The following is an 18573-nucleotide window of genomic DNA, read 5'->3' as shown; positions in this document are numbered from 1 at the left end:
AAATATGAGGGGTGAGGAAAATGAATGACAGCGGAATTACAGAGAAGCAAAGTGGATTTAATCCAATTCTAATTCTCTGATAATGACACAAAAAAAGTCACTGGTCCCTGCCAAAGTAATGAGGAAGGGGTGGTAAGTATGATAGCAGACCCATCAAAGAATGAGTGGAATCTTCTCAAAATATAAACAAGAAAAAAAGAGAGAGAGAGAGAGAGAGAGAGAGAGAGAGAGAGAGAGAGAGAGAGAGAGAGAGAGAGAGAAAGCAGAGTTGCCACCCTCCAGTGGGAATGTGAGAACGAGGAAGAACTAGTGTGAGAGAGGGGAATGAAGAGAGAGCTAACCAGAGCCCTGCCTCACCGCAACGCTACATAGGGATAAAGCTTCCATTATCTCTAGACAGACAGAGAGGGGGACACTGGTTTAGGGGCGCGGCATCAGTGGGGCCAATGGTCTACCTCAATGGTCTACCTCAATGCACTAACCAGCTAACCATCCCCTTTACTCTTAAACAGTGGGTGTCTGGGGTGGTTTATGGGTACCCTATTAGTGGGGGACTAATTAAGACCCTTGAGATACACATTTTTGCACCCAAACTCTTCTGTCAGCAACAAAATACTTACTCCAATACAAGGCAGAATATCCCCAATTGACTTTAAGTGCTGCAATTTCCTATGTAACTGGAGAAATATGAATTTAATGAGGTGCGTTCTGAAAAAAAAAGCCTCCACTCGGTTCTGGGTCAACACTCTGTTTTATTTTCTGAAATGTTGATGGAATGACATGGAAATTAATTTGCTCCATGCTGTACTGAGAGAAACGCAACTTTAAAATCCATAAATCATAAACCGGCCTTTAGATTTATTCACAGTGTGAGTGTTGTTCAATCAATGCATTGTTCCTTTCTGGGATGGAGGAGGGTAGGATATAGATTTTTTCATTGATTCATTAATGATATTTATTGTCTTCCTAGACAGTGGTACTGTTCGAAATTGCTTATTTCCACAAAATGTCATTAGAGTACAGATGTCATTGTCCACAAAATACAGAGCAAAGCCCTGAGAAATCTACTAAAAGAGATAACATAAGAAACAAAAATAGAGAGTCTTTGGCGGCCCATGGGGGCCAGAAGGGGAAGTAGCAGGATGAGAGGACTCCTTACAATGTGCGTGTGCGTGTGCGTGTGCGTGTGCGTGTGCGTGTGTGTGTGTGTGTCTAGCCCTGTATTGTAAGACACATTTTGACAAAAGTGCTTTGAGTGGTTTTGTTGGCTAATTCTTGTTGCTAGTGTTTGCTAATACCTTCCCATGATAACTTACACTTCCCCTGACCACTTTGAAGCTATCCCTTACCCTAACCCTAACCCCTAACCCTTACCTAATCACTTGAAGTTAATGTGTAATACTGCCTAACTGCCATGTTCGTTGTTGGTAACCCTAGATGTCTTCTATTTTGATGAAAAATGTGATTCCCTAGATGTCTTCTATTTGACGAAATAGGACAGGAAATAAGCCCTAGATGTAGTATAAGGACGTTTTGCATTGATATTGTGTTGCAGAGTGTGTGTGTGTGTGTGTGTGTGTGTGTGTGTGTGTGTGTGTGTGTGTGTGTGTGTGTGTGTGTGTGTGTGTGTGTGTGTGTGTGTGTGTGTGTGTGTGCGTGTGCGTGTGTGTGTGTGTGGGAGGACCCCATGCAAGTAGTCTTTCCCAGTTCCTGATTACCCATGGTGGACCAATTAAGATCCTATCTGCTGCATATGGATGACTGTAAACAACAGTATTTGTGTGCATATCCAGGTAAGACAATTTTCATGGTGAGTAAGGAAAGGTTGTCAGAAGCAGTCTCAACTCTTCAAGAAGAAGTCTAAAAGGTTGTTTCACTCGCTGGGCGTTATCTCTGTAGGCCTATCGTCCAGCGACTCTTCTCTACCTTTACTGTCCAATGGACAGGAGCAAAGCTGATGTGCGGTCAGGCTACAGAATTTAACTTCTCAACTTCTCAGTCACCAAAAAACATTACCATAAGACAAAGCTGATTTAAAAATGTCCTAGCTGCTGCTCAAGTAGTGAAAAAAAACACCAAGTCTCTGTCTGGAGTCTGGTGGTTTAAGGTCTATTCTTAGACATTGAAAAGGATCCTCTGTTTGAAAGTGGTATTGATGCCTGCATTACTGTAATGTATTGGAAACATGTTGTGCTTTGTTTGAAGGAAACAAATAAAGGAAACACTTGTGCATAAACATATGAATACATACAGTCATGGCCAAAAATATTGGCACCCCTGCACTTCTTTTAGATAATGCACCACTTCTCCCTGAATATTGTTGCAATTACAAATGCTTTGGTATTCACACGTTTATTTATTTTGTTTGCATTAGAACAACACAAAAAAAAGCAGAGGAAAAAAGCCAAATCTGATATCATTCCACATAGAGCTCCAAAAATGGACTGGACAAGAGTAATGGCACCTTTTCAAAACTGGAAGAAATAATTGGATTTCAAGCATGTGATGCTCCTTTAATTTGTATTTAAACTCACCTGTGGCAAGTAACAGGTGCTGACAACATAGAAATCACACTTGCAACCAGTTTAAATGGAGAAACGTTGACTCAACCATTGTGTTGTGTGTCTGTGTGTACCACACTGAGCATGGAGAAAAGAAATAAGAGCAAAGAATTGTCAGAGGATTTGAGAACCAAAATTGTGGAAAAGCATGGACAATCTCAAGTCTACAAATCCATCTCCAGAGATCTTAATGTTCCTGTGTCCACTGTGCGCAACGTCATCAAGAAGTTCACAGCCCATGGCACTGTAGCTAACCTCCCTGGATGTGGACGGAAGAGAAAAATTGATGAAAGATTGCAATGAAGGAGTGTTTGATGGTGGATAAAGAACCTTCATCAACTTCCAAACAAATTCAAGCTGACCTGCAGACACAGGGTTCAACAGTGTCAGCTCACACTATCCGTCGGCATCTGAATGAAATGGGACGCTATGGTAGGAGACCCAGGAGGACCCCACTGCTGACACAGAGACATAAAAAAGCCAGACTGGAGTTTGCTAAAAGGAAGCTAAAATCCTTCTGGGAGAGCGTTCTGTAGACAGATAAATTAGAAACCAAAATAGAGCTTTTTGGTAAAGCACATCATTGTACCATTTACAGAAAACAAAATGAGGCCTTCAAAGAAAAGAACACGGTCCCTACGGTCAAACATGCTTTGCTGCTTCTGGCACCGGATGCCTTGACATGAAATCTGAAGACTACCAAAGAATTTTGGAGCGCAAAAACACTGGGGCCCAGTGTCAGAAAGCTGGGTCTCCGTCAGAGGTCATGGGTCTTTCAGCAGGACAATGACCCAAAGCATACTTCAAAAAGCACCCAGAAATATTTTAGGACAAAGCGCGGGAGAGTTCTGATGTTGCCAGCAATGAGTCTAGATCTAAATCCCATAGAAAACCTGTGGAGAGATCTCAAAACAGCAGTTGGGAGAAGGCACCCTTCAAAACTGAGAGACCTGGAGCAGTTGGCAAAAGAAGAGTGGTCCAAAATTCCAGTAAAGAGGTGTAAGAAACTCATTCATGGTTACAGGAAGCGATTGATTTCAGTTATTTTTTCCAAAGGGTGTGCTACCAAATATTAAGTTGAGGGTGTCAATAATTTTGTCCAGTCCATTTTTGGAGTTCTATGTGGAATGATATCAGATTTGGCTTTTTTTCCTCTGCTTTTTTTGTGTTGTTCTAATGCAAACAAAACAAATAAACATGTGAATACTAAAGCATTTGTAATTGCAACAATTTTCTGGGAGAAGTGGTGCATTATCTGAAAGAAGTGCAGGGGTGCCAATATTTTTGGCCATGACTGTATAATGCACACCCAGGCAAGCGAGCACACACCTGTACACACACATGCACGCACACACTGATCCATGTTTGTTTGTTTGGATGTGGTTGAATGTGTCACCATATAAGAGAATTATTTGCTTTACATTCATTGTGTGTTTTAATGAAGCTTAAATGCACATGTATGTTATCCTACAGTAGGTGTAGAATTGGGTTGGTGTTATGTGAGCAAAAACTGAGAGGAAACAAACTTTTCTTTTGCAAAGTTGCAATGCATAGACATTTTAATTGTAGCTGATGGTGAATACTGACTAATGGCATGTTTGGGAAACTTAGCATTTCAAAGCTTCTCTATGCTCCTATATAGAAAAAGACTACTACAACCACGTTGCACTAAGGAGCACTATAGGAGATCTTTTCTGCCTGCCGCAATAAGACTCCTCCTCGATCAGAGTGATCAGAGTCAGGCTGGGAGATGTTAAATCATAACTGGACTGTTCTTACTGTATATAATGTTTCAGATGTCTGTTTTATTATATTATTATATTGTCATTTTATTTTGTTGTTTGTGATGTGAGCTGCTGTAACGCCTTCATTTTCCCTCAGGGATCAATAAAGTATCTATCTATCTATCTATCTATCTATCTATCTATCTATATACAGTAAGGGGTGGCATAGTCAAGCATAGGGTACACATAGTAGATGTCATTGAGCGTAGCTTCAGGGGAAACTGTTAGGAAGATGGCTTATTATTAGTATAAACCATTAGTAGAATTCTGGTGAAGATTAGGTAGATAGGTAGGTAGGTAGGTAGGTAGGTAGGTAGGTAGGTACATTATTGATCCCCGAGCTCACATCACAAACAACAACAACAAAATAAAGTGACAATAGAATAATAGAATAAAATAAAATAGACATCTGAAACATTATATACAGTAAGAAGTATGATTTAACATCCCCCAGCCTGACTCTGATCACCCTGATTGAGCCAGCCGGAGGAGAAGTTGTACAGTCTTATTGCGGCAGGCAGAAAATATCTCCTATAGCGCTCCTTATTGCAACATGGTTGTAATAATCTGTTGCTAAAGGAGCTTCTCTGCTCTGCCACAGTGACATGTAGGGGATGGGAGGGATTGTCCACTGCATAAGGGGTTAATGCATTTTTCATTACTACTTGGACATAACTTCTGGCTCGATTTGACCATGAACCCCTCCCCTAAAAAGGCATGAGGATGATGTGAAGACATTGGAGGGAATGAACACAGTGCACCAATAACCCCAGAAATGCAGACATAAATATAAATAGGCATTCTTGCTAGCCTACCATAAAAGCAGACAGGACCCACTCCAGTAAAGTGCCCAGCAGTGGCCACACCTGCGTGGGAATCAATGTCAGGTCGCCGCAGACAGACCCTAATGTCAGTGCCTGAGGAAAAAGCCCATTTGTAGGAATGCTGTTCCAAGTGATTTTATTACCGAGCCCACATCTGGTTTTACCTAGAATCTTAATAACCAGCCATTGTGCTCCAGCTTGCTTTCCAGGGAGTAATTTAGCAGGAATTAGCAACACAAACTGAGGACCCCCACCTTTGGGGGCTCGTCCAAAGAACTGCCTGTAATCAATGAGTCTAGAGAGATGGTCCAAGTCTTCTATTTTTTTTAACCAAATCTCTATTTTTGATGTAAATGGCATGTTGTAGAAGTGTACAATGGAAGTAATGTGGGCAATTGTTCAACCGTGAACAAAGTCTCCAAAAACAAATACATCCTTTTTGAAACTGCAACGCTCTCATGCTGGTCTTCAGATGACAAAAGAAATGGTGACGATCCAAACTTTTTTTCCGAACTCCATCGATAGAGTGGAAGTAAGTGAGGAGGAAATGTGGAAGTAGTTCCACAAAATGGAATATAACATTGCGGAAAAAGATTTGATCGCCACAATTTCTTATGTACATACATCTGAAGACCTGCATCATTGTACTGGGAGCTTTGCACTGTCAAAAAGTATGGATTTCAGGCGTTTTTTAAGACTTTGTTCACCGTTTGACAAAAAAAAATTAAAAGTGTATTACAGCGTAACAAAGTGACTTTTCCGAAAAATAATGTAGACAATGTCTTTGGAGAGGGATTATGTCATATTATGAATTGGATTAGAGTGTCTACAAGGTGTTTTAGACATATTTCCAGAAAAAAAAAAGTTTTGTGGTGCCTACAGTATGGCTTAAAGTAGTTGTGTTGAAAAGTCAAGTAAGCTGTCAATAACCAGGCATGTATCCAGGCACGTATACCTAGGTTCCTGACGTCTGCTGTAAACATTACAGAGCCATTACCCCCACACAGAGTGGCTCTAAATGCTCCCAACCCCTCATAATGACACGTCTCGTTACATCATATGTTTCATGGAGAGCAGCCTTGGATATGTTCAGAATACAATTTCTCCATTTGCCATTGAAATCAAGCACTCATACACATGTCTGCCTTGTAGAATTTCCCTGATTGACATGGGATTGGACCTATCTTTGGCTGTAATGTTATCAGCCATACTCTACATTAATTGCCCTTATTTACTTATTCAGTACAGTACAGTCAATTACAGCAGATTTGTATTCAACTCCAACCCTTGCCACACATACAGCATAAACAACAGTTACTGTAGCTACATCACTAACCATTTCTCAGAGGAAAACCCCCAGGTCTCTTACCTTTTTGTAGAAGTCAAGATCTAAACTAAGACAGATGTTCTCAGGCGCAGCTGATAGCAGTCACGCATTGACTCCTGCAACCTCAGGAAGGCATCAGTTCAGCAGGAGTTTGCAAGGTACAGAGCAGCTCTGCTTTAAAGAGGGCCCCTATTGAGATAAATGACACATGGATGCTGCCATTAAGATTGTTTAACCCTTTGCCTGGTTCACCAAGCTTGGATTTCTCTTCCTGTCAAAGCTACTCAGGAAAAGTTCCTTTTGCTTTAGACTTTCTATTCAATGACTTGCAATGACTTTGTCAGTGGTGTCTGACAAATTTGGGATGTCAAATATATTCAAAAGCTATGAATGATAGAATAGAGATTCTTGAGGGCTTAGAAAGCAAAATATACACAAGGGGGTGAATTTAAACAGGGTAAATAGTCTAGACTTAAATCTTTGGAGGAAACTTTCGCTTACACTCTTGTAATTATCTCTTTAGGCTTCACTTGTTCTGCATTTGGTAGTACCTCAGCTGAAAAGACTTCTGAGCAGTCGCCCACAGACAGGGCAGTGGGGTGTCACTCATTCAAGGCATAAACTCCCAGTGTAGGGTCGGGGGGTGCACTGACACAGATCGGTCTTTTTTTAATCATTTGAGCATGAGGGAAAACGTACAGAAACCGGGATAATGTTAAATATGTGTTATTTCTGCATCATTGATTTCTCCATTACAGACAGACAGCTCCCAGGTGGCTAGCCTCGATGCAGGGATAGAGTGATGGGCAGCAGGCTCGTCCATGACTGAAGCTCTGTCTCCTTTTTCCTTTTTTCTCTCCCCCCCCCTCCTTTGTTTGGGAACAAAGTGATGCACGCTCTGTGTGTGGAGGCTGCCTGGCTGGCCAGATTTTCCAGACATCTGGTTCTAATATCTCCTGCACTTTCGCCTTCCACGCGGTCGGTTCTCTGAGCCTGCTCTGCCATTGTTGTCAGTGGGCTGAGGATTGGCTTCTGCCTCTAGCCCCTCAGCATTCTAGCCAGCTGAGTCTGCCCAGACACACCAGTCAACACACCTGACTGGCTTTAGTTTGAAGTTCATTCTTTTGTCTCAATGTTAGACACTGCTTCTTTAAAATTCTTGAGCCATTCTCCATATTTAGGTAGGTTTCAAAGAACCCTTTATTTTCACTTAATTTCTGAATGATAATGATGACAATGGCACAAATAGAAATAATTACCATTAAAATGTGAGTTGGCATTAAACCTTATTTCTCTCAATGCCAAATTTTTCCTGGATGACTGCAAAGAGCATTGGTGGATTTGTTGTCTTAATAATTCAGTATGTGCTGCACCTTAGGTAGCCTCCCTTACAGTACATAAAAAGAAAACGTGACTCACAATCTGCAATCATACGCATTTCAGTTACGGTGGGCACAGCTGACATACTCTCTAAGAGATAATGCTGACCCACATATATTATTCTATCACAAAATCCAGCTAGAGTGAGAGCTATAGTTGTGTGAAAGGCAATTGAGTCAGTGTTGTATGTAAAATCAGTAGCATCCTTGGATTAGGGCTGAGCTTTAGAAGACACACACATGGGAATTGTTAACTCAACTTCTCCAAGGTCTTCCTTTGAATTATTCCCCTGGATAAACCAAGGAGAACCGTTGACTAAATTGCAGTTGCCTTCTGACCCCATTGCATTTTGAGCTGGATCAAAATATCCACATAGCCTTGAACAACAGAAGTGGTTAAAGTTCCGGACTCCACGAATGTGCGTGCATACTGTAGCCTTGGGGTGAACAATTCATCTCTGCTAAACCATTCATCACAGTAAATGATGGATTACATTCAGTGGAAATGGCTCTGCTATAAGGTACAACAATAATCTGTGACATCTGCACTGACAGATTCACTTCAGTGGAATCCAATTCATGAAAGCTGTGTAAATGAAAATATTATGAAAGAAAATACTTGTTATGCTTAAAGGTCCAGTATGTAACATTCAAGCTTTCTAAAAGCTTCCTAATGGTTATAAGGATTATGTTTAATCAGTAGCGATCAGGGAATGAGAAACATTTCATTTATGAACAGGGTTTTGGTACAGAAAAAGTGCTTTCTAAAATGGAGTGTCCTACCTGGTTTGCATATAAACATGTTGGTACTGCTAGGGGTCTTCTAGGGGACAGGACTTACTGATGTTAACCTTTCTGTCTCTATTGCCTGCCTCTTCAAAACACTCACAGCCTAAGCACAGAGCAATGATTGATAAGTGAACGGATGTAGTATGCAAAGCAACTTGACAGGGAACAGGGAACGTGAAGCATGGATAGACAGACTTTACACTGAAATCAAGGAGGAGAGGAGATCTAGGATGCAAGATGAGATGGGAACTGACTTTGTTCCACTCTAATTTAAGGCAACTTAGTGCAGTAATTTCTATCTCAGTACTTCTATCAGATTTATACCAGAGTACTGGGGTTGGATCAAAGAACTACAGGAAAGCTTTCATATTAGCATAATACATTAAGTTAAGAGGTAGGGAGGGACAGTATAGAGCCATATTTGTGTCAATGCCTTTATAAGCCCAAGCAGCAATGCAAGCGTGCGAACAAGTAGCAAATGCAAGGTGGTAGTGTAGCACACACCATGCTGTTAACTTCAGAAAATGTTCATTGAATATTCTGAAAAAGGGTTTTTACGATTGCTATTTCAAATGGCTTTGTTGCATTACTGTTATATCTTTTCACAAAAAAACATCTTTGTCGCAATAACCTTTGGACCAGAACCATGTCAGGCCGGTCCTGCTCACCCCTGAGTTCCAAATTCTGACCATGACAAAACACTGGATGACAGATCAAAGCCTCCACCATTCCCAAAACGCCATGACCTGAACATCTGCTCCAGCACTTGTGAAAATAGATAAATCTACATTACGTATGATGTCTAACCCTCAGCAAGATATCAAAAGAATGTGAGGATAGTTATTATTATCTTTTCCCTCTGTTCTATAAACACGGGATATCAAGACGACTTGTTAATAATGTTGTAAAGGGGGTCTTGTGGTCGGGTACGGTGGAGGTTGCTATGTCAATAAAAAACAGATGAAGTGGGAGGATGATGAGAGTCTCCCCTTCCCCTGACCTTGAGAAGACAATGCTAGGCTAATGGCAGATCAAAGTGCCACTCACTGGCAATCCAACAGGCTTGCATGTGATTCAGGTTTAATATCACCAGACAATATGACTTGGCTCAGCATCTAATGTTTGCTGTAGATGGAACCACAGATTTGAGAATAGAACATTTTGATTGTGAGGTACAAAGAAGAGTGTGATGTCTGGAAGCCTGGAGAATATTACCATTGTTGGAGAACAGAATCTCTCATGTCGTGTTTGGATTCCGAATGAGATAAAACAAACAGTTGAAGCTGAAACATTACGTGTACTGGATTGCATATTATAATAAGCGTTTAGGGTCTACACAAAGTTCAAGTAAGCACTTTCACTGAGAATAAATCAGTGGTCCCTGACTCCTCTGCAAACCAAATTCAGTATAGATGGAGGGTGCAGATTGACAGAGTGAGCAGAAGCTCATTATGTTTGTCAAATGGGCATTGGTGTGGAACTGCTGAAGTGTACGCTCAACACTAGAAAGTCCCACACTGACTGACAAGCATGGCATATCTCTGAGAAGAAAGCCCCCAACTGTGTGCTCTCACAAGTTCCCACACTTGAGCATGTACATGCAGTACTTCAGATACTGGTATGCACAAACTCAAAATATTTCCTTGTCTCATGGGGACATAGAGTTAGATGCACTTACACACAATTCATAGGCCCCACTCCCATTTATATGTAAATGCAAACAGACATACACACGTGTGTACATTACATACACACACACATGCACGCATACACGCATACACACAGACACACAGACACACACACATACACACACACTATTTTCTCAAGCATAAAACAATAAACAGATGTGGAGACCCCATGCAGTGAGATGGGCCACAAATTCCCATCAACAGTACGGCAGCATTGTATATCCAATACAGAATCAGAGACCCCTCCACACTGTTGTCATTAGAGGACGAGGAGAAGAAGCCCCATCGTAACTAGATCCCCTCACTCTGGTACATTGTCTCTTAGATCTTCTGCTAACTAGCACAGACAAAAGTCCCCCATTCTTAAACTCTATTTCCTTTCCCTTTTTTCCTTGCCCTTTTGTGAGGAAAAAGTTGTACAATAATCATTTCTGTTCAGTGTACTTGTTCTATTCATGTGTTCTGCACATGTTTAATTTTTTTTTTGTATTGTGAGCATTCTCATTTCTAAAAGTGCACTCATTTATAAGAGTGTTGTAGCTTCTTACTTGCAGAACAGAGAAGTAACTTGTCTGTGTGAAAAGGTCAACCTGCTAGTATTAGAAAGTTTTTTTATACCCCATCTAGAAGAAGATGTGTTAGTACTGATAAGGACAACTGATAAGAAGCTTTGCTGTATGGGGAAGTACCCCAGAACTGAGAATTGTATTGCTCTAAGAGCTCTTAATAAACTGAGGAAACTTTGCTTCATCACATTGTGTGGTTAATTCTTGTGAGCTTTGCAACTCACAGTATCTTTAAATAATAGTGAGTAGAATTTCCACGACAATTTCCTCCCATATTCCACACAAATTTCCTCCACACTTGGTGACAGACTGGCATTACTGCGGCAACTCCTGGCCTCGGGCAAGTGATTGATCAGAGTGAGCCACACCGAGGCTGGCGTGTCTGTATAGGCTGCACACTGTCCAGTCAAACAGCCTGTCCAGTCAAACAGCCTCAGGCCCAGCACTCAACCAGATACCCAAAATGGGCGTTCAAAGGAAGATGCTGACAATCCCACTCATCATCACTGTAGCTGGCGGCACAGCGTTCATTTGAATCAACTCTGTCTCCCACACAATTACAAACCATTGATCACAGGGGTGAAGCGTTCCCATCGATAATCAGTGGCTCCCAGCCAGCTTGGAACAACAGCAGTGTTTAATATGATGGTAAGCCCAATACTCTGAGAAAGTACTGAGTGCTCAGAAAGAGACAGATCCACTCCCTGATGTCTGGAGGGAGAACACTGGGGAGAAAAGGAGCAGGGGGGGTTAAGCCTATTCCTGTTACACTCTATATTCAAACCCATCAGGGCCTTCGTTCAGAGACACGGCAGACCCATCCAGCAGTAATCCTCGTGGTCAGAGGAAATGGAAAGGCAGGATGAAGTCAAGGGCCTGTTTTAATGACTGAGATCAGGCTTCAGGACCGGAGGAGGACCATGAGGGGTAGAATTACACTGGATCTGTTCTGTTGTGTGCGCCGGGGTATGTCTGTACAAATGCCACATATTAGAGTTCAGTCAACTTCCTCTGATTGTTGATGCAACTTAAGAGTTTGGAGTTCATCTTCAGGAGTTATTTGGTGATGATTTCTGCAAATTGAAACAATACAGCACTTGAAAAAAGATGCAGACACACATAGATAAACAAACAGACATGCATGCATGCACGCACTAACACACACACACACACACACACACACACACACACACACACACACACACACACACACACATTCATCTTTGGCACCTATCCTTTATTCCCTGTTCAACGCATTTCTGACTTCATATTTAAGACCCTTGAATGTATAATGAGGAGAACTGATGTTCAGAAAGGACTCCAATTCAATAATGCAAGGCCAGCACCTTAACAGTCAGAGCATGAATAGTAGCTCTTGTTCTTTTGCCCAAATATTGAGGGTAAGTGAAAAAGAACATGTGCATATGTAAAAGGTTGAGTGCACAATCTGTCTGGATTTCACTCTGTTTTGGAAACAGACTACACCCTTAGATATGATGGGCAGAGATTTTGACAGGCATAACAGGTAATTGCAGACTAGGAAAATAACACCTTTCAGTTATTTCAGTACTGTCAATTGCTATTATTTGTTCCACTTTTACTTGATTACAATTTGTGAACATTTTGTTTTTAATAACTCAATCGACAATATTGAATTCCTGTGCATCTGTCCATTCTTTCAACATAGCCCAGGATTGCATAACCATGTGATTAGTGAGACAGATGTACCAAAGCATTGCAGCAGGCAGAGTAGCTAACCAAACTGCCCTTTGTCCCTACATCGTTAAGGAAGCGTTCATACCTCATATATCACAACACAACCCTGCTGTGTCTAAACTTCTAGGGCAATCGAGGAGCCAAACCAATACACTGATCCCAGGAAAGTGAGCTTTCCCTCTGGGGGACGATTGTTGCAGTCAGTGGCACAGAAATGAAGAAAGAGATCTCTAGCACAGATAGCCCAAGGTAGTTGAGCAACATGCCATGGACAAGGCCCCCAGTGAGGGGTGACCATATGAGAGGGAAATGGCCCTGTGTCAAAGCACAGAGAAAGACCCCCTCTGAGCTACTCTCAGCCTGTTTCTGATTAGCACATTCCATTAGTGTACAATCAGAATTCTCCCCTGCCAGTTTTGACACACACACACACACACACACACACACACACACACACACACACACACACACACACACACACACACACACACACACACACACACACAAACACTGCCTGGGTATGGGGGACTGTTCCTAATAGGACTGTTTTGTTTTGTTTATGAACCATTTCCCACCCCTAACAGCTTTGATGGACTAATTACAACTTATTTACACCCATATCGGCCACTTTGTTTGCTTCATGGAATTGCTTACTGTGATTTGCTAGGAAATATTACAGGAAATGCAAGCGCAGCACTGTATCAGACACGATTACACTGGGATCCACTAAAACAAGACATGAACATCAATGAAACCCTTAGCATAACATTTTAATTAACAATTACTTAAAACGTAACAGATAACAAAAATGAAAAGGCACCAGACATAATTTCACAGTCATTAGATCCAAAAGCACATCTCATGAGTGATTATGGAGAAGATAAATGATTGTCATACATTAGCCATCCCTGAATGAAGGCTGCAGTTACTTTCAAAATTCCTTGAGGGGGCGCATTGCCTTCTGTCTTCAAAAAGTTGGGAGGTGGGATACCATGGCCAAAGTCCATAGCATGTTAAGGGTTGGTCTGTGACAATGGGGTTTGGGGTGTGCTAAAGAGTTATGTGACATGGGGTTGAGGAGCATATGAAAGATCACCGTTTGCTAACAAGGTCAATGCTAAAGATCACGTTTGCTAACAAGGTCAATGCTAAGTCAACCAGCAGCCTGTGACCTTATTTCAGTCCCTATGCAATAGGAACATCTGCACTCTAACCCCTTGTGAGGAATGTGGGCGAGAGGAGAGCTCTTTAATTGGAGTTGAATGGAAGAAAACATCCCCTTGGACAAACAGACATTCTTCAGAATATGTCAGAGGATTATGTGTACTATCAAACAAAAGGCACTTCATGGAATCTTACTGACGCTAACACATTTTCTAAAGTCTAGACCATTGATAATTAAAGAATGTTTCTCAAGACACATGATTGCTACAAGTATGACATTTCAAAAACACACAAACAGATATATACATAAGTATTCAATGTTTTGGTCTGTGGATTGATTCTTTCCGATACACAACAAGCATCTGCACAATAATATCCAAGTGATTACTCTCCCGTACAGCATGTTTTGACAGTCATGCTTGCATAATTTGTTGATTTGCAGTCGCAAAAATGTATTTTGTCCTTCAAACTGGCCTTTACACACAGTCTCCTTTCACCGACTTTTGAAGTAAATAAAAGCCACATGTGATGCACTGTTAACATAGTTGACAAAAATAGTCACGCTTTGGGAGTGAGCTCAATTGAGTATTTAAACATTTGCATGAAACACTCACACTCATTGACTCAAGTTTCAGTGACTGAAGAAAAGATACCGTACAGTACTTTACTAGTGCCTTTAGATGGCACTGAGTATATACAGGTATTGACGTTATATTCCCACAACCATCCGTAGATATAACCAGATGTAGTATTCTCCAATGGATGGTATTTTATTGACCCAATAGTGCAATCATATAGCAATTAGATCTTGTGCTGTGAGGTCAGTGTAAGATTAATGCAGTTTCGACCACACATTGTACCCAAGCACCCCAAAAAAAGGATTAGTGGTTTGCAAAATGTAATGTATTTTTTCTCCTCTTTCAACCGATATTCCATAGAAACATCCAAGTGTTCAAAGAATTATAAAAGTGGCAGTGGATGGCAATGGGAGGCAGATAAAGAACAACAGGTCCTCGCCCTCTTAGCTTCTTGATAACCCGCTCTTCTCTCCTTAGCTATAAAACTTTAATCTATAGAGTTTACCTATATACAAGTCTGTCTCTCTTATTCAGTGGTGTCTGCTTAGACGTGAGACTGTTTAACACTGGAACTGGGCGCGCCCTGCTTGTCATGTGCACCAGAGATCCAATGGTAGCAGTCGGTGGCACTCTTGTTGCGCGGCTGGACAGCGCAGCGGGTGCAGTACACGATGCCCAGTGCCACCATTACCACAATGAAGATACACAGGGGCACCAGCAGACCCACCAGGAGCCAGCTGCCACCCTGCTTCTGATTGCTGCCGTCCCCCTCAGGTACCATCTCATCCACCACCACACCCTGCCCTGGGGGGGTGAGGGCGGTCAGGCGAGGTAGGGAGGTGGTTTCCTGAGCTGGGGGGGATTCCACCCTCTCATAATCCTCATCCCCCTTCTCCCCCACCTCTACCACTTTCATATTGAACTGTGAGGAACTTGGTGTGGTGGTGAGGTCAGCGACCACCTCATCGTCATATTCAGATGTTGGGATATCCTTCCAATGCCAGAGGGTGGTACGCCCTGGGTCTTGGCTGGCAGGGATGGGGCTTAACCAGAACCAGTTCCATGCCCCTCCGGACACAGTGGAGGTGGGAAGGGCTGAGGGACTGGTGGTGGTCTCGTCCTCCTCTTCTTCATACCAATCAGTCATGGGAGTTGGGGTTGGGGTAGGTGTATCAGTGGGACTGGGACTGGACTCAGGGACTCTCCAATTCATGGTGTTCCAGTCTGTGTACTCCTCCACCTCATCCACTGTCTCTGCCGTGGGGGGTGCCTGGGCTGGGTTGAAGGCAGGTTTCTGCCAGTCTGGGTACTCCTCCACCTCATCCATTGTCTCTGCCATGGTAGGTGCCTGGGCTGGGTTGAAGGCAGGTTTCTCCCAGTCTGGGTACTCCTCCACCTCATCCATTGTCTCTGCCATGGTAGGTGCCTGGGCTGGGTTGAAGGCAGGTTTCTCCCAGTCTGGGTACTCCTCCACCTCATCCACTGTCTCTGCCGTAGAGGGTGCCTGGGCTGGGTTGAAGGCAGGTTTCTCCCAGTCTGGGTACTCCTCCACCTCATCCACTGTCTCTGCCGTAGAGGGTGCCTGGGCTGGGTTGAAGGCAGGTTTCTCCCAGTCTGGGTACTCCTCCACCTCATCCACTGTCTCTGCCGTGGAGGGTGCCTGGCCTGGGTTGAAGGCAGGCTCTTCCTGGGGTGCACTGGTGACCCAGATCACATCACTCTCAATCCTGGGGGGGTCAGTCAGCCAGTCCAGGGAATCATCCTCTGTTGGCCAGTCAGTGTTAGTCTGGTGGGGGGTCCAGCGGTATACTGGGTCCCGGGGGTCCCACATGGGGTCAGGGTGATGGGTGACCCAGGGGTAAGAGGGGGTGGCAGTGGGCAGATCCTCACCCTCTACGATCCGCCTGCAGGAAAAATGGTCTGACATTAGCTGGTAGCCCTCTTCACAGTAACACTCAAAGCCGCCCTCGTAGTTGACGCACATCTGCTCACAGGTCCCCGGGATCTGGCACTCGTCAGTGTCCTGGCAGCGGCTGTGGTCCTCAGGCAGCGGGGAAAAGCCTAGGTGACAGTGACAGATATGGGAACCCGGGGTGTTCTCACAGGCATGCTCACATGGGTCCCCCATACACTCATCCACATCGTCACACTCGCCCTCCTCATCCGGCCTGTAGCCCTCACGGCAGCGACACTCAAAGGTCCCAGGCGCATTCACACACAGTTGCTCACAGGGGCTCTGGAGACACTCGTCCACGTCCAGGCAGCCACGCTCATCTGGGGCCAGCATGTAGCCCTCGGGGCAGGCACAGCGGTAGCCGTCTGGCAGGGGAAGGCATTCAAACTCGCAGGGTGCCCCATGGCAGGTGTCGGCCGGGATGCAGCTCTCGCCATCCTCCCCTAGCTGGTAACCCTCAGAGCACTCACAGTAGTAGTGGGTTCCAGCCTCTCTGCAGATGTGCTCACATCCTCTGTTGTCCCCGTCACACCAGCTGTTCTCTGGGACATCAGAGCAGAGTGGGGCATCTCTCGACCACCCTACTGTGCCATCCTCCCTCAGCATACACAACACAGACTGCTGCTCTTTGGTGCCCGCCGGGCAGGGCACCGCAGCCACTGAGCCAAAGGGCACATGGGTGAGGAGGGTACTGAGGAGGCTAAATGGGGTACTATAGAGAGCATTTCCACCACCTTCACTCCACACAGCTGGGCACATACCCTTATAGGTGAAGCGGCACAGGTAACCATCCACTGGCACAGAGCATGACCCGTCCAGCCACTTGAAATTGTCACGCTGCTCGCCGCCAGCCGTGCTATAACTCATGACCACACAGCGCGGGGCAGAACAGGTATTGGGGGAGTCCTCCCTCAGCCAGTTGGTGTACTGGGTGTCCTGGTCTCCTGTGGTCCACGAAAAACCCCGGAGTGGGCGTGAGGCCGTGCACTGGCGGGGCTGCCTCTGCAAACCAATCCACACCTTCACGTTGGTGCGCGAGCCCCTTAGCTCCACGCCGGAGAAGAGCGCTGCGATGCTGTCAGCCTCCTTCTGGAGCTTGATGGTGGCTAGGTTGCCGCCCTTATCCTTGCAGCTCCGCCAGGAGTCCAAGAAGGTCTTGCGTTGGAAGTAGACCACAAAGCAGCCCTCTTCATTGCACAGGGCGTCACGCTCCCTCAGCTCCTGGGAGAGCACAGAGGGAACTCCACAGTACAGACCCAGCAGAGAGAGGGTGAGAAACACACTACAGCACACCGAAGAGCCCATTCTTCACTTTGCTCAGTTCTCCAGCTGTCTCTGTCTTTTCTCTTTCTCTCCCTCTCTCTCTCTCTCGCTCTCTCTCTCTCTCTCTCTCTCTCTCTCTCTCTCTCTCTCTCTCTCTCTCTCTCTCTCTCTCAACTTAATTATATTTTCTCTCTCTCCTTTAGAGTTTGTCAGTAGTTGTTTTTTCCCTTCCTTTTGTTGTTTCTGTCTTCTTTCTGAACTTCTCTCCCTTCATCTGGACTTAACCTATCCAAACCTTTCTCTCCCTCTCTGTGTCCTGCGCCCACACTCTGCCCTGCTAAAAGAGTTCTGTGCCGGAGTTGAGTGCTTGCAGATTGTCCCCAGATTTCGGAGAGAGAGAGAGAGAGGGAGGGAGGTAGAGGGAAACAGAGGATTGGCAGGAGGGGTAGGAGGGAGGGGAAGAGGGAGGGAGTTGAAAAAAGAAATGTATGTTTTTAGAAGAGGCGGGTGGCTTTGTATGTGTATGTGTATGTGTGAGTGTGTGTGTGTGTGTGTGTGTGTGTGTGTGTGTGTGTGTGTGTGTGTGTGTGTGTGTGTGAGAGAGAGAGAGAGAGAGAGAGAGAGAGAGAGAGAGTCTTGGGGGGCTGGGGGAGGTGCGTTGGTCTGTGTGTTTCTTTCTTTCTCAGAGCGTGTCGTATGGTTTTCATAAGTCCGTTTATGGAAATGGTTTGGGACCCTATCACCCCCCCCAAACACACACAGACACAGACACACACACACACACACACACACACACACACACACACACAGACACACACACACACACACACACACACACACACACACATCCCCACTAGGCCTTCGAGGGAAATCCAGTTATGGCACTTTGAGATCGTTTTGTGTTCTCCAATAATTTCGAAAGCAGGAAGAGCGAGAATCATCAGACAAAGAGCTGTCTTTGTTCCAAGAATCCATCACTC

At 44.2% G+C, this 18573-nt stretch overlaps 1 protein-coding gene across 1 annotated transcript; it reads right to left on the bottom strand.

Annotated features, from left to right (window-relative positions):
* Positions 1-13383: 13383 nt before the first annotated feature.
* cd248a (CD248 molecule, endosialin a) lies at positions 13384-17922 on the bottom strand. The gene has a single exon (XM_083669557.1). It carries the CDS (start codon positions 17633-17635, stop codon positions 14921-14923), a length of 2715 nt encoding a protein of 904 aa, XP_083525683.1. The 5' UTR covers positions 17636-17922; the 3' UTR covers positions 13384-14920.
* Between the last annotated feature and the right edge of the window lie 651 nt (positions 17923-18573).

This window comes from Argentina silus (genome assembly GCF_951799395.1).
Source record: "Argentina silus genome assembly, chromosome: 1".
NCBI lineage: Eukaryota > Metazoa > Chordata > Actinopteri > Argentiniformes > Argentinidae > Argentina > Argentina silus.
This window is presented reverse-complemented; position numbering and strand designations above follow the sequence as displayed.